This window comes from Mustela lutreola, chromosome 2 (genome assembly GCF_030435805.1).
Source record: "Mustela lutreola isolate mMusLut2 chromosome 2, mMusLut2.pri, whole genome shotgun sequence".
Classification (NCBI taxonomy): Eukaryota; Metazoa; Chordata; class Mammalia; order Carnivora; family Mustelidae; genus Mustela; species Mustela lutreola.
This window is the reverse complement of record NC_081291.1, coordinates 222,070,748-222,084,757: the sequence shown is the minus strand read 5'-3', so window position 1 is coordinate 222,084,757 and position 14,010 is coordinate 222,070,748. Positions and strand designations below refer to the sequence as shown.

General features: G+C 57.3%; 1 protein-coding gene across 7 annotated transcripts in view; it reads right to left on the bottom strand.

The window, feature by feature from the left end:
- The window catches only part of SLC37A1 (solute carrier family 37 member 1), a 70,043-nt gene that overhangs the window by 13,152 nt on the left and 42,881 nt on the right, over positions 1 to 14,010 (bottom strand). For 6 of the 7 annotated variants that reach the window (XM_059164804.1, XM_059164805.1, XM_059164806.1 and 3 more), the window contains 6 exons: positions 13,057 to 13,094; positions 11,082 to 11,192; positions 5,430 to 5,561; positions 3,005 to 3,095; positions 844 to 906; positions 216 to 301 (listed from right to left, as the gene is read on the bottom strand). In XM_059164804.1, coding sequence (XP_059020787.1) covers positions 216 to 301; positions 844 to 906; positions 3,005 to 3,095; positions 5,430 to 5,561; positions 11,082 to 11,192; positions 13,057 to 13,094 — 521 coding nt within the window. The remainder of the gene's footprint in view (positions 1 to 215; positions 302 to 843; positions 907 to 3,004; positions 3,096 to 5,429; positions 5,562 to 11,081; positions 11,193 to 13,056; positions 13,095 to 14,010) is intronic. The other variant, XM_059164807.1, reaches the window with a different exon arrangement.

Here is a 14,010-nt window from a genome sequence, read left to right as displayed (position 1 = left end):
GGGGACACGGGAGGCACCCGGGGGAGGGAGCTCGGCAGGCCCATGGGGCGTGCTAAGAGGTTCGGAGGCTAGAGTCTGTATCCAGAAACCACGAGCCACAAATGGGGCTGAGTCTGGGCAGGACGTGACAGTGTTTGCTGGGTGGAGAGGGTGGCTGCTTCTGGAGACTTGGGGCCCAGGCAGGTCAGGGGTGCGGTGGGGGGGCCCAGGCTCACCGTCGGGGCCGCCAGCAGCAGCATCAGGCCACAGGTGGACGCCCTTTTCTCTAGTCGGTCTGAGATCACACCCGCCAAGATCCCACCTGCAACACAGAGAGGTGAGGCCCGGAGCGGCCCGGGTCCCCAGGGCAAGAGCCCCTCGAGGGGACGCAGAGGGTACAAGACAGAAGCAATAAGGGAATCATATCCTCCTCCGTGTCCCTGGCCACGTCTCCGGCCACGTTCACCGTTAGCAGGGGGCCGTCCCAGTGAACAGGCCCCGTGCGGTTGTGGGCAGACGGGGGCGACCCGGGGGCATCTTCCAGGGAGACAGAAGGCAAGTCTGGGGTCTGGGTCCAGGCTGGCCGCGAAGCCCCTTCACCGTGACGGCACTAATACTCCTGCGGCCGCCTACCTCGAGGAGGGCCCCTGCTCCCCAGGGAGCACCACTCCGGGCTCTGAGTCAGACGCGGGACAGGGGACCGTCCCCCAGAGGGAAGGCCATACGTCCACTCGGGTGATGCGACGTTTTGGGGAACACACGTTCCTCCCGACAGTAAGTCAGCTCGGAGAGAACACGGGCCCAGACATTCACTTACCGCCCCCCAAGTTTGCGGCCAAGGACAAGAGGGCAGGAGGGACTCACCAAAGATCCCGCCCACATCAAACAGGGTGGAGAGCTCCCCGGCTTGTCGGGCGTCCAGGTGATCTGAGAAAATGACACGTGTCCTTGTGAGCAAGTCACAGCCAAGGAAGACCCCACGTGACACCCTCTGGTGTCCCCAGGGTGACTCACACCAAGAGCAGCTGGGACTTGACCCCGCAGCCCGCCACGTCGGTAGACTCGCAGAAAAGATGAGCGCTGCTCTTTACCAAGAACTGAGGAGTCGCCCGGCTCAACCCGACTACCATCCCCTCTGGTTTGGTGTCCCCCAGGGGCGGCCGTAGCGTGGGACGCAGCAGAGAAGGTGGTAAGAGCCATGCGACACGGACAGGAGGGCCGCGGGCACCGGCCGGCTGACCCGGAGGCTTCAGGTCTGGAGGGACTGGAGCTCCATGTACAGCAGCGGAGGAAGCCGCGCGGGGCTCCCCGGAGGGCTCAGGTTGGCCCGAGTAGCAGAAGGGGCGGGGAAAGCAGCTGGGATGGAGCCCAGCCTTTCCTGGTGTCCTCAGTGCCACGTGTAAGGGACTTGGCTTTTTTAATCACCGGGTCTGGAAAAGCCAGCAACGTCTGACTCGAGTCCTGAACGTGTCACCCCTTCCACAGTCATAGGGAACAGGGGAAGAAAGAAGGCGGGGCGCCTGTCTACACTGCACGGGCTTGCCTGCCCTCATGGAGTCACCCGACAGGGAGCAGCTCCTTACCGCCCCCCTCACGTGGGCGGTCCCCTTACTGCCTCAACTGCTGTCCCTGGGAAACCCAGCCCTTCTGCCTCGGGCCCACGGCCACCCCTGCTGGTCCTCACAACCGTCGGGAATCCGCGGTGCTGGGGCCCAGGGCAGGCTGCCCCCACACGGGCCACTTTGACATGACGATCATTTTGAGTTAAAGGGGCGCCTGGTAGCTCAGCTGGTTAAGCGTGCGACTCTTGATTTCGGCTCAGGTGGTGACTCAGTAGTTGTGAGATCGAGCCCCGTGCCAGGCTCTGAGCTCAGTGCGGGGGCTGCTGAGGTTCTCCCCTCCCTCCTCCAATCCTGCATTCTCTCTAAATCGATCAATCAATATCTAAAAAAATTTATTCTGAGTTAAAGTAATTAAAACGCAACAGATTCAGGAAAAGCTCTCTGCCTCCCCCACAGCCGCCGAGATTTATGGGGGGAAGGAGAGCCTTCCCCAGGAAGGGAGCTATTACCAAAGACGCCCCTTTACTTCAGGAACTGATCTGCGTAAGGGGGTTTTCCACACCTCTCCTCTTACCTGCCTGCCAATGCGCGTTCGTCCCCCTGGGCCCCCAGACCCAACGCCGCTCCTGTGCCCACATAAGCTTCGTGTGGCCTGTCTCAACGCCCCCGTCTGCGAGGATATCTGATACACGCGCTCTCAACTGTGACTTTCTCCGGGCACCTGTCGCGTGGCATTTGATTCCAAGTCCGGCCAGAAGGACCACAGGGCGGAGGAAGGGCTTCCTCCCCGTCAGTGGTTTTGTGCTCTGCGAAGCCCCAGGCTCCAGATCTCCCCTCGCTGTCACCTTCCCAGAGCCCACACTTCCAGGGGGCCCTGCTTTCTTTCCTTTCTCCCTGCAACCCACAGCTCCTGGCCCGGAGGCTCCAGGGCCCTCCCTGCCGATGGCCCTCCTGACTTCCCTCTGTGGTCGCACACAGCACAGGGGCACACGGAGCCCATAGGCTGGTGCCTCTGACCTATCTGCAGCTTCAACTGCGGCCGGACTCAGGAAACATGAGACAGGCTGCCAGCTGTCCCCAGAACTAGAGCTCCTCTCCAAGGAGCAATTTCCAGGTCAGGTGACTCAGCATTTATTATCTCCGCTCCCGGGGGCCTCCCCTGCACGTGGGAGGGTGTGACCTGACGTTGGGTGTAGCCTAGATTCAAATGCGGGCTGCCCCAGATAGAAGGGCCCCACGGCGCCAGCAGCCACAGCTGGGATGGAAGAGGGGGCCCCTTAAGCCCCATCAAGGTTATTATGGCTTCTGTATCCGAATTCTCTTCTGGCCTCTACTTTTCTACTAACCACACTATTTGATCAACAGTATGTCTCACGAGACTCTAGAAACCAGAGCTAAAAGAGCGTCCGGATCACAGCCACGGCAGGAACGTAGCATCGGTGTTTCCAGCAATGGATACTCACCCACGTTTGTGATGTACAGAGGAAGCCAGAAGAGGAACGTATAGCTGACCAACTTCGCAAACAGCAAGCACAGAGAGAACTCGATCACACCCTGAAACGGAGAGAGCCGGTCTTCACCCCGAGCGTACACAGCAGGTTTGTGGAAACAAGCAACACAATTCTAGTTCCTTCATTCCTGTAAAAACAGCCGCCATCTCTGTCTGGTGGGGCACCTGCCGACGCTGCCGGGAGAGGGGAGCTGGCATCCTCGGGACTGGGTCCCGCCCGAGGACTGGGGTGGCGGCGGCCGGGGCTGTGGGGTGGAGGACCCACCCATGGCCACTCTGGCCACCCCTGTCTTTACAGATTGAGACCCAATTTCTTGACGTCAGATCAGAGTCCATGAAAGCCCGTGTTGACCTGATTCCTACACCACATCGCTCTGGAAACTCAGCTGTTGAAGGAGTCCTCCAAGAGCGTGCCTGGAAGGGCCGCCTCGACACGGTGCACGCTCTCCCTCCTTTTGCTGGAAACCCCTGCAAACTACGCAGCGGCCGACACACACAGGACAGGGCTTCCCACCGGTCATAGCACGCATGCCTGCCGGCACCTGCACCCGCACCCGGAGAAGTGGGGGCTCGGGGAAGACACTGGGAAGAGAAATGTGGGTCTGGACGAGGACCCCAGGGCCCACAGTCTGACAGCTGCTGTGAGAGTCCTGTCTGTGCTCTGCTTGACTACTCTTGGGAAGGCGTGGCATCGTGACACGAGTCCCAGATGTCTCCGGGAGGTCTGGGTGAGACACGGGGTGATGCTAAGGTGTCACGTGTGCGCACAGGGACCAAACCAGGCAGAGAACACGGATCTCAGTCTCTGTGATTGTGAAATTACGTGAGTTTGTGCTTTGCAGTGGCAAGCCCCGTCCGAGGATGCGTGCGGGGCTGATGGCGTGGACCACATGCCCTGTGTGGCCTCAGTACTGCCCTGAGTGACTTTGTTTAATCCTCAGAACATTAAGTATAATGCCAGGCCCTGAGCCCCATTGCAGACGAGGAGACGGAGGCTCAGCATGGGTGACACACTTGCCTGGGATACCCAGCACATCTGGCTGGAGCGGGCCACAGTGCCTCCTTCTGCCCTGACCCCGGCCGAGCAGCCGCACAGGAAGGCCCCGCCGGGAAAGTTACTAGTTGTTACTAACCATCATATGCGAAAGGCAACTTTCTATTTAGAAGCAGCCGACCCACATTCTCAGTGGCTGTGGGGGCCCCGGCCTGGTCTTCCACGCTGCCCGCTGGCCAGCCGCCCAGCGTCGTCTGGTGCCGCCAGGACTTTCTGTTCTCAAGCACCTGTTCTCTGAACGCACCATTTATGCTTCCTGCCTCACCCGGTCGCTGAGGGGCCTCTGGGCTCGTGCTCCCTCAGCCCTTCCTCGCCGAGGGCCGCGCCGGCGAGGCTGTCTCGTCTGTGTGTGAATTCTGCAGGAACTCCTCTGCCTGTCACACCCTGGGGCGGGAGTCCAGATGTTTCTAGGCGCGGTCCACACGCCTGGCCACCCCACGGGTCTGGATATCCTCTCTGACCTGGGCAGTGTTCGCAATCTCCCCCTCTGCATGCTTCTGCCCTGGGCTCTGCCTTCATCGCCTGCCGTGGCTCACCATGTTAGAACACATTTTCCATGTGTCCTTTGTGGGTCCCCCACATGCTCTGCTGAAGGAGCCCATGGATTTCAGACAAGAAAAAACCAAAGCAACAAGAGATCTCACCACAGCTCCACGCCCTGGGCGGAAAAGCCTCTCGCTGGACCCCCTTCACGCCCTGGCCACACACCAGCCTGGAGCCAGCCTCACCAGGACCAGCACCTGATCTTTAAACGACGGACCAGAGCAGAGTCCCAGCACCATCGGCGCCTGTGTCCGGGGGCTTCTGTCTCTTCCCTTGGCTCTGCACCCCCGTCCCTTATTTCTTCTCTTAGCACGTGTGGCTGCAACGCACCAGCTCTGGTCTCCTTTTTAAAAGCACTTTAAAGGGTAAAGAAAATCGAGTGGGCTCACCCACACCCCCACAGCAGGACTTGGGGACGTGCCCCCCCCAAGGCTCGACACTCAGGCTCTTCATGGGCCAGGGAGGGGAGCACCAGTGAGGGGCTGGGCCACGGGATGAGGGGCTTGCTGGAGCCAGACCTACTGGTTTCCCAAGTGGAGAGGGGAAGCCCTGTTTGTGAAACGGGTGACTTCTACATGGAGGCAATGATTTTGAAAAACTGAAAGCTTAGTGTGAGGCAAACACTGCGGCCTCACTCAGCCCCATGACTGCCGGCTGGCAACCTCGGGTTGATGCCCAAGAGTTCATGGGTTATGTGACCACGGATTTCTGTTGCTAAGCTTGATCGTCAACCGCAGGCACAAATGCCCCTTCCTGAAACGCCTCCCGGGCATGTACTCACTGGGATCCTCAAGGCCCCGGTGAAGCTGATGGCAGCCATGCTGCCCCCGCCGTCGGCTGGGAGGACCATGACGTGGCTCTGATGGACGGGGTGCTTCCCGTCGGACGGCAGCAAGCACTGCAGCTCGGGGTCCTGGAGGCGAATCCCATCGGGAAGGAGAGAGAGAAGAAAAGCTGTCAGCAGGGCACGCACCTGGCTGAGCGAGGCCAGTCCTGAGCAGGACGCTGTTCCGCTAGGTCGTGGGGCCTTGCGGGGCTGCGTCTTTGCCTTACGTCCCCGAGCGCCCGTGTGTCTCTGGGGAACAACTAAAAGCACGCAAAATCCTTGCACCCAGCAATGCAGGACTCTATTTGTGAAAGACCATTTGAAAGTTGGGAAAACACCATAAACTGAACGTTGCTCAAGGGCGTCCATGTAGAGGACACATCTCTTTGTGGTTAGGGAGGACGGAAGGGAGGAAGGAAAAAGCTGGTGAGATTTTAACGTTTATGTCCCATTAAATAATAAAAGTCAAAACTTCATTTTTCATTATGATCTTAAAAAACATTCAGTATATGCCTATTATGTGTCTAGGTAACTAGAGGGAACTATCTAATTATAGGGGAAAAAAGCAGCTGGATTCCAAATTGACAACAGTTATCACGGAATGACAGAATTAGGGGAAAGGTCAGTAAGCTCTTTACAGGACCCTGTATTTACTAAGGAGTTCACAAAGGACACCTGTGACCAGAAATAACATTAGTTTACAATTCATAAAGCACGTCCAATATTCTGTGAGTTCCAATCCTGGACAGTCCTGGAGGACAACGTTTGCCTTCGTTAAAGAACGGCGCTCCCCAGTTCGGGGCCGGGGGTCAAGTCAGAGCTGGGAGGATCTAAAGATGTTCTTCGTGAAGGTCCAAGACTTACAAAGAAATGTTTCTGTGCATCTCACGCTTTCCACAAAGTCAAACAGTTTCACTGTATGTATCTCACTACAACCTAGGTAAGTTTCAAGTCGTACTTAAATTAGGAAAGAAGAAAGAGATAAAGCGTGTCACGGTCCTCTCGCGATATTTACACTCCCCTTCCACGGAAGAGCAGAAAACTCGCATACTGGACAGAAGGCGACCCAAAGTCCCCAACACCGAGAAGGGGACGTCTGACAACGACGCGGCCCGGTGATGGGGACACACTCACATTTAAGCATATGAGCGGGTGTTTCTGGGTGAGGATGACAAGTCCCAGTGGGACAGCCCATCCTCCTAAGGACAACTCTGTACCAGCACACGGAAACAGAGAACTAGGATTGGAGTCTGCAATAAAGAAACTTCTCTCTCTAGAATGCCGCTGTTTAGCGGTTCCGCTCAGGAGACCAAACCGACGGTTGTGAATCACAGTGAAACATGGCCACCTCGGGGGCTGGGAGGGAGCCTGGTGCTCCGGCCACACCCCGGGCCGGTCACAGCCCTCTCGGGGGACAGGCTCCAGGTCAGTCTGGTGTGCGGTCAAGGCTGAAATTGCAGGACAAGTTTCGTTTTGTTTCGAAGAATTTTAAGGTATGAATCATGATCCACAGAAACCGGTCAACGTGTGCTTTCATTGGTTTCATGAGTACTGTCCCCACACCCATGAGATTCTACAAATCTTACTAGATTGTGTCACTGAATAAAAGATGTTATTCTAGCAAACTTGCAAATGAATGAAGAGTCTAAATTAGGACATGTATGAACTATAGGAAAAAAACTTCCAGACCAATTACAGGAAGAACCACTTCCAGATTCATTGCTTCCAGTCCAGTTGGTACCATGTGTAGCTATCAACAGTTACGATACTATTTCAATAAGGTACTTTTTTATGTTAATTCCCGTACAGTTGCCTACAGTTTCCGGTGTACAACACAGTGGTTCGTCACCGCCACACGGCCCCAGTGCTCACCACCCCGGGGCGCTCCTTCATCCCTACCTCTTCCCCCATCGCCCGGTCGACCTCCCCTCTGGGGCCCATCCGTGTGTTCTCCAGAGTTAAGAATCTGTTTCCTGGTTTGTCTTTTCTTCCCCTTTACTCTTCTAATTCCACAGGAGTGAGATCATACGGTATTTGTCTTTCTCTATTTTGCTCAGCATAATACTCTCTAGCTCCATCCATGTTGGGGTAAATAGGGGAATTTCATTCTTTTTATGGCTGAGTAATATTCCTACACACACGCGCGCACGCACGCGCACGCGCACACACACACACCCTACTTCTCCCGTCCCCATCCATCAGTCAGTGGACACTTGGCTGCTTCCGCATCTTGGCTACCGTAGATAAAGCTGCTGTAAACACGGGGGCCCTGTAACCTTTGAATTAGTGTTTTCGTATTTTTTGGGTAAATACCTAGAAGTGCGCTGGCTGGGTCCCAGGGTCGTTCCATTTTTAACTCTCTGAGGACCCTCCGCGCGGTTTCCCAGAGCGGCTGCGCCAGCCCGCATTCCCGGCAGCAGCGCGAGGCCCCCCTCTCTCCGCGTCCTCGCCAGCACCAGTCGTTTCTCGTGTTGTCGGTTTTCGTCATCCTGGCGGGTGTGAGGTGGGCTCTCAGGTGGTCTGGATTTGCATTTCCCTGATGACGAGAGTGTGTCTGTTGGCTGTCTGGGTGTCTTCTTTGGAGAAATGTCCGTTCATGTCTTCTGCCTGCTCTCGATAGGACTGTATGTTTTGTGGTGTTGAGCTAAGTTCTTCACGGGTTTTGCAGACTCACCCTTTATCAGATTTGTCATTTGCGAGTCTCTTCTCCTCTTTGGTTGTTTCCTTCACTGTGCAGGAGCTTATTTTGAGAGATCCCAACACTTGATTTCTGGTTTTATTTCCCTCGCCTCAGGAGACATATCTACAAAGACGCTGCCAGGCCCGAGGGCAGAGATGCTACTGCCGGTGCTCTCCTCGGGGTTTCTGTGGTTTCAGGCTAGGACAGGTGCTCGTGAACACTAAGCAGGCTCTCCAGGGGACGGCATGCAAGCAGACACACAGAGGACAGACAGTGAAGAGCTCCTGCCCAGCTGACAGAAGAGAGCCTCTAGCCTGGAGCAGGCACTGCACGCTGAGACCCACCTGCCCCTTCCCGGTTCTGGAAAGCACTTCTGGGCCACTCGCCGGGCTGGCGGAAAGCCAGATCCAGATCCAGCACTTCTGGTCTTTATCTAAGCAAGCTCGGCCTTTGCTGGAAAGGCCCCCACTACCAAATTCCGGTCCTCTGCGTGTCTGGAGGGCGCAGAGGGGAACTGGGAAGTCACGGTGGGTTTTCCAAACTAAACCAGGGGTGCAGAGTTGCCTCTTTACAGAGCCGGAGACCCCCTGGGCCGACCAGGACATGGGAAGCTGCGCACCAAGGGCCCTGCAGGGTTTCACGGCACCTGTGGTGCCCTCGGCAGGGGGCGGGGCCTCTTCAGCCACGGGGCCCCACTCCTAGGCTTCGGAATCAGAGAGCAACGGGGCTCCCTGAGATTAAAACAGACACACATGGAGACACAGCGGGGGGAGAAGCGTATAATAACACGCTGATGTTCACGTGAGAAGCCCATGCCGTGCCCAGAGGGGCCCGCAGCCACACTGTGCCGGGAGGGCATCCCCCAGACTCATGGCTCCCACTGGCGTGCCACGTGGAAGGCACCTTTAGCACTGAGACACCCACTCGATGCTCGTAAGTGTCCGCTGAGCCACAGCCCGTCAGAAGGCTCCTCAGAGAAGCCAAGGCTGGGCAATGACACGTGACTACAAGGTGACAAATCTCGACCACCACGAGGCCATCGTAAAGACCCGAAGGACAGAAGCGGGTCCTCCTGGCTCCGTGACGCGGAGCCCCTTCCTCTTCGCTCCTCCTTGCTTCCGCACTGGCCCCTTTCCTCACACAAGCCGCCAGGAAGGCAGTCAGCGTCCCGCCGGGCACAGAGTGGCGGTGATGAGGGGGTGGGTGACGCGTAACTCCGAGCCCAGGGGATCTGAGCCGGGGCATTCTGGGAAAGGGGACACCAGGGTGTCCAGTCGAGCTTGGGGGGCATCCTGGCTGGTGACCCTCATGGGGTCCAGCCCCCTCCAGCACCTTAGCCCTTCCTGCCATGTAAGAGACAAGGGACCAAAATCTGTGTGGTCGTGGGCACGACAGGGTCGGCCCGTGGTATAGCCAGACCCGGAGAAACAAGGCCTGCCCGGGCCCCTCGGTGACACGTTAGTCAACAGGCTTTGGCAGCAGAAGCAGGAAAGGGCAGAGGGAAGTGACACCGGAAGTATGCGTCCGGCTTTACTGGTCATTACAGCGCCCCAACACAGGGCCCGGGGGCTCGCCTCACGGAGAAGTCAGTCTTCAGTAACGAGCAGGACTTACAGCTGTCAGACATCGATTAACACCTGACGCCGTGGACCCGGTACTTGTGTCCCTCCGAAGCTCCTGAGTGGAACCCCGAGCCCCACTGCGGTGGGCGGAGCCCTCAGGACAGGGTCCGTGCCTTGTAAGAAGAGGCCCCCAGAGTTTGTGTCCCCGCTGGGCTCTCTCGAGCATCCCGGAGAAGGCGGCCGGCCAGGAAGTGGGCCTTGCCAGACCCCAGACCCGCCCGCGCCTAGATCTGGGACTTCCCGCCTCCAGAAGGACATGTGTGTTGTTTACGTCGCACAGTCTATGGTATTCTTGTTACAACAGCCCAAACTAAGACACCCAACTTTTTAAAATGCACACTGAGCATTGAGTAGAGAGATTAGAGCACTTCAGTTGAATTTCCCTAAATTCCAAGAACTAAGAGGTATAAGACATCATTTTTCTCTTTCCTGTTATTTCAACCACCACAAATAAGTTTCTGTAGGCAGTAAAGAAAAAAAAAATTAAGAAGCCCATTTGGTACATTTATCCTTTAAGATGTTTGATTTAAAAAGAAAAGAGCTTGTAATTTCAGTGTGTAAAGCTGAGTCTGAGTGTCCCCGTGGCTCAGGGCTGTGCGGCAGAGCCCCAGGAAGGACTGGTCGGAAGGACCCTGAAAGCCAAGGGGCCTGCCGTGCTGCCTCCAGGCCTCCTTTCTGAGCAGGACCGGGCAGGTCCCTGAGCACTCTGCCTCAGTTTCCCCCTCTGGAACATGGGAGTGTCAGGGCGGAGGCCTGGGAGATGACTCTCTTCATGACCTCTTGGGCCCACGTCCCATTCCCAGGCCTCCCTGTCCAGCTCCTGAACCCCTGGCCCAGGTCGGTGCAAACCAACCCCTCCTCCTTCAAAGCGCTGTCCATGCCCCCTGCTATCCACGCCCCCTGCTGTCCAGGCCCCCTGCTGTCCACGCCCCGTGCTATCCATGCCCCCTGCTTAGGGACGGCTCCCAAGACTGGGCCGGAACCAGGGCCTGCTCGCGCCCCGCCCCCCGGGGCTCCCTGCCTGGCATTTAGCTGCTGCGGGAACCTGCTGGCTTCCCGTCTGTACCCCACACCGGCCCCCCAGAATGGGAGTCCACAGGACAGGGGGGACCCTGTGGCTGACACTCCAGGCGCGGCCTGACCTAGGGCGTGCCTGGGACGCTGAATGCTGCCCACGGTCGTGGACCAAGTGTGCTGCTTTCAGGCTGATGACAGACTTCAAGTCCAAAGAAACTGCACAAGGCAAACGCGGGTCTTACAGGAGAAATACGAGACCTAAGTTTGTCACCGCGGCTGGGCTCTGACCTCTGCGAAGCAGCGGAGGCTGGTCCGACTCACCAGGGGCTTGTTCTTGTCGTCCGTGAAGATCTGCTTCTGCAGTCGGAACCTGTGCGTGCCGTTCTCACAGCCCTTCGGCTGCGGGGACAGAAAAGCACACTTAGCAATTACGGACGCAACAGCCAGACGCCTCACCTGACCGCAGGGTAGGAAGGGCGCTCCGCACGAGCCTCTCAGAACAGCTGCCAAGGGCCAGTAAGACGCAGGATTAAAATAAAACACAGGGCTGAGGGGCCTGAGGGGCTCAGTCGGTCGAGGGACCAACTCTCAGGTCACGAGCTGGGGGGCATGGGATCCAGTCCTGCGTTGGGCGCCGTGCTGGGCATCTGGGGGACTCTCTCGTGCCCTCTCCCTCTAGCCTCGTGCTCCTGTTCTCAATCTCCCTCAAATAAACAAATAAAACAAAACAAAGGCCTAACTGGGGGCTCTAGACCCTCAGATAAAAGAAAGCGAGAAGAGGGTCCTCTCGGGAACAATGACCGAGGACCGGCTATGAGGTCTCGGGGCCGACTGTGTCAACTTCACTTTCCCTCACGGTTTTGATGTTTTTAAACGACCTTGAAAGGAAAAGCCTGTAGAAACAATACTGGGAGACATTCTCCTCTGGTGAGAGAGGAACCAAGGTCCCCCTGGGTCAGTAGACGGTTCAGAAGGCAGGGTCAGTGCGCGCAGGAGACGCGTGTGGCCCCTCCCTCGGCTGGGCACCTCGGACGGCGCTGCCGGGCCAGCTGTAAGGGTTAACTCTCAGCACAACAAAACCCAGATCCGTATAAACTCTGAAATCCATGCTCGTGGAAGGAAAATGGGCTTTAAAATGTTGTAAAATTTCGCCTGTTGTTCGAAGGCAGTGACTTTCAAAATTGAGTTTTTATATCTGCTTAGGAAGGTACCGGCTGCCACCAGGAGGCACTGGTGGTGAGCAAACGGGGAGCCACAGGAGGCTGTCAATCAAGTCAATCAAGTCAGCGACCTGCTCTGACTCCTGCTGCAAAGAAATCTTCCCAGGTTGGGGCGCCTGGGTGGCTCAGTGGGTTAAAGCCTCTGCCTTCGGCTCAGGTCACGGTCTCATGGTCTCATGGCCTCAGGGTCCTGGGATCAAGCCCCACATCGGGTTCTCTGCTCAGTGGGGAGCCTGCTTCCCTCTCTCTCTCTCTGCCTGCCTCTCTGCCTACCTGTGATTTCTGTCAAGTAAATAAAATTAAAAATAGATAAATAAATAAAATCTTAAAAAAAAAAATATTCCCAGGTGACGTGTGAAGCACGGCTTTTGCAGGAGCAAAGGGGAACTACTTGCAGAGCTCGAGGAGAGATGCCAGGGCCACGGGCCAGAGCGGTGGAACACGTGTTTAGGAATCCCGAGGATCCAGCCTGCCCACAGTGAGGACAGGGCTTCCCTGACCGAGACAGGGAATGTGGAGCCCAGCAAGCTCATGGAGTGAAGTGGGGAGATGACCCTAGCTGTGGCCCCTCTGAGCCCCCCGGAGGCCCCTGCAGGGATGGCAGGGGGCAGGGGCCTGTGTGACTGTGGCGCTCAGGGGATGGCCCTGCTGGGGGGAGGCGCTGACCACCAGGGCCTGTGCAGATCCCTGGCGGGGAGGGCACAGATGGGGACTTGCGCCTCTGGGGGTCTGGCATAGGCGAGGGGCCAGCAAAGCCCTCTGTGCGGGGCCAGCTAGGGTGGTGGGGCATGGGGTCTGGAAGCCCAAGAAAGAGCGCTGTATGAGGGAGGGGAAAAGTGTATCTCCTGGGGGGCTCAGCCGTAAGATTCGGCCTTCGGCTCAGGTCATGATCCCAGGGTCCTGGGATGGAGCCCTGCACTGGTCTCCCTGCTCAGCGGGGAGTCTGCTTCTCCCCCTGCTGTGCTCTCTTTCTCGGTCTCTAATAAAGAAAATCCTAAAAAAAAAAAAAAAAAAAAAAAAAAAGTAGTGAAGCAGGTCCTTACCACCGCCAGGGACGAGAAGCAGGCGATGTCCTTCGGATCTGCAAGACCAAACGGGAACAGCGGTGAACCCAGGGCTGGGCGTTCCCACTACCCAAGAAGTCACAGCAGAGCAAGACCCCACCTGCGACTTGACCAAATGAGGAGCAGCTGAAGAAAAGGACAAGGCCCGAGCCAGCAGCCCGCCTGTGTCCCGCCCGCACCCCTGTCCTTCCGTCCCCGTGACACACGCAGGGTGGGGTGGGGGAGCTTTGGCAAAGGCAAACCGTCGCGCGTGTGAAAACGGCTTTGCACGACGGGAAAGATTTCACACGGGACAAGTGAAAACAAGCATAGCGTGTGTGTAGCACAGTGACAAGCCGCAGATAGCCCGAAGGACAAGGATCGGGAGGAACCGTGAGGGCGTGCGCAGTGGGGGACCTGTACCATGCGTGATGGGCTGTTCCACGTTACGGGATTAATTACAAATACAAATTAGTGGGAACAAAACAAAACAGCTATCTTGATAAGAACTGAACACTTTTTACCTAAATGCAAAGAAGGAAGGACACATGCGAAGTCACAGAATCGACAGCCAGACCCACGGCCACGAGGAGCCGGGGAAGCAGATGCCCTTCTTCAGAAACCAGGCGGCAGCCTCCAACAGCCCTGCCCCTCCCCAAGCCCTGAATCCGGGTCTTTTTGTAACTTTTGGTAAAACCACTTTTCTGGAACTCCACCAGCCTGGCTGGGGCCTGGCTGGGGCCTGAGCGGGCAGGAAGAGCCGGGCGTGCTGACCCTACACACCGGGGTCTCTGTGCTCAGACACTCGTGCATGGGTGCCCGGGGTCCCAGCACGAGGTGACGTCAGAAGCCTACAGAGATGCCTCCTATCGTGAGGCCGGCGGCCTCCAGAGGGAAGTTCCTGTGCAGAGAAGCCCCTCCAGACCAGGGCTGCAGGGAGCCGGCGGGTGTGTG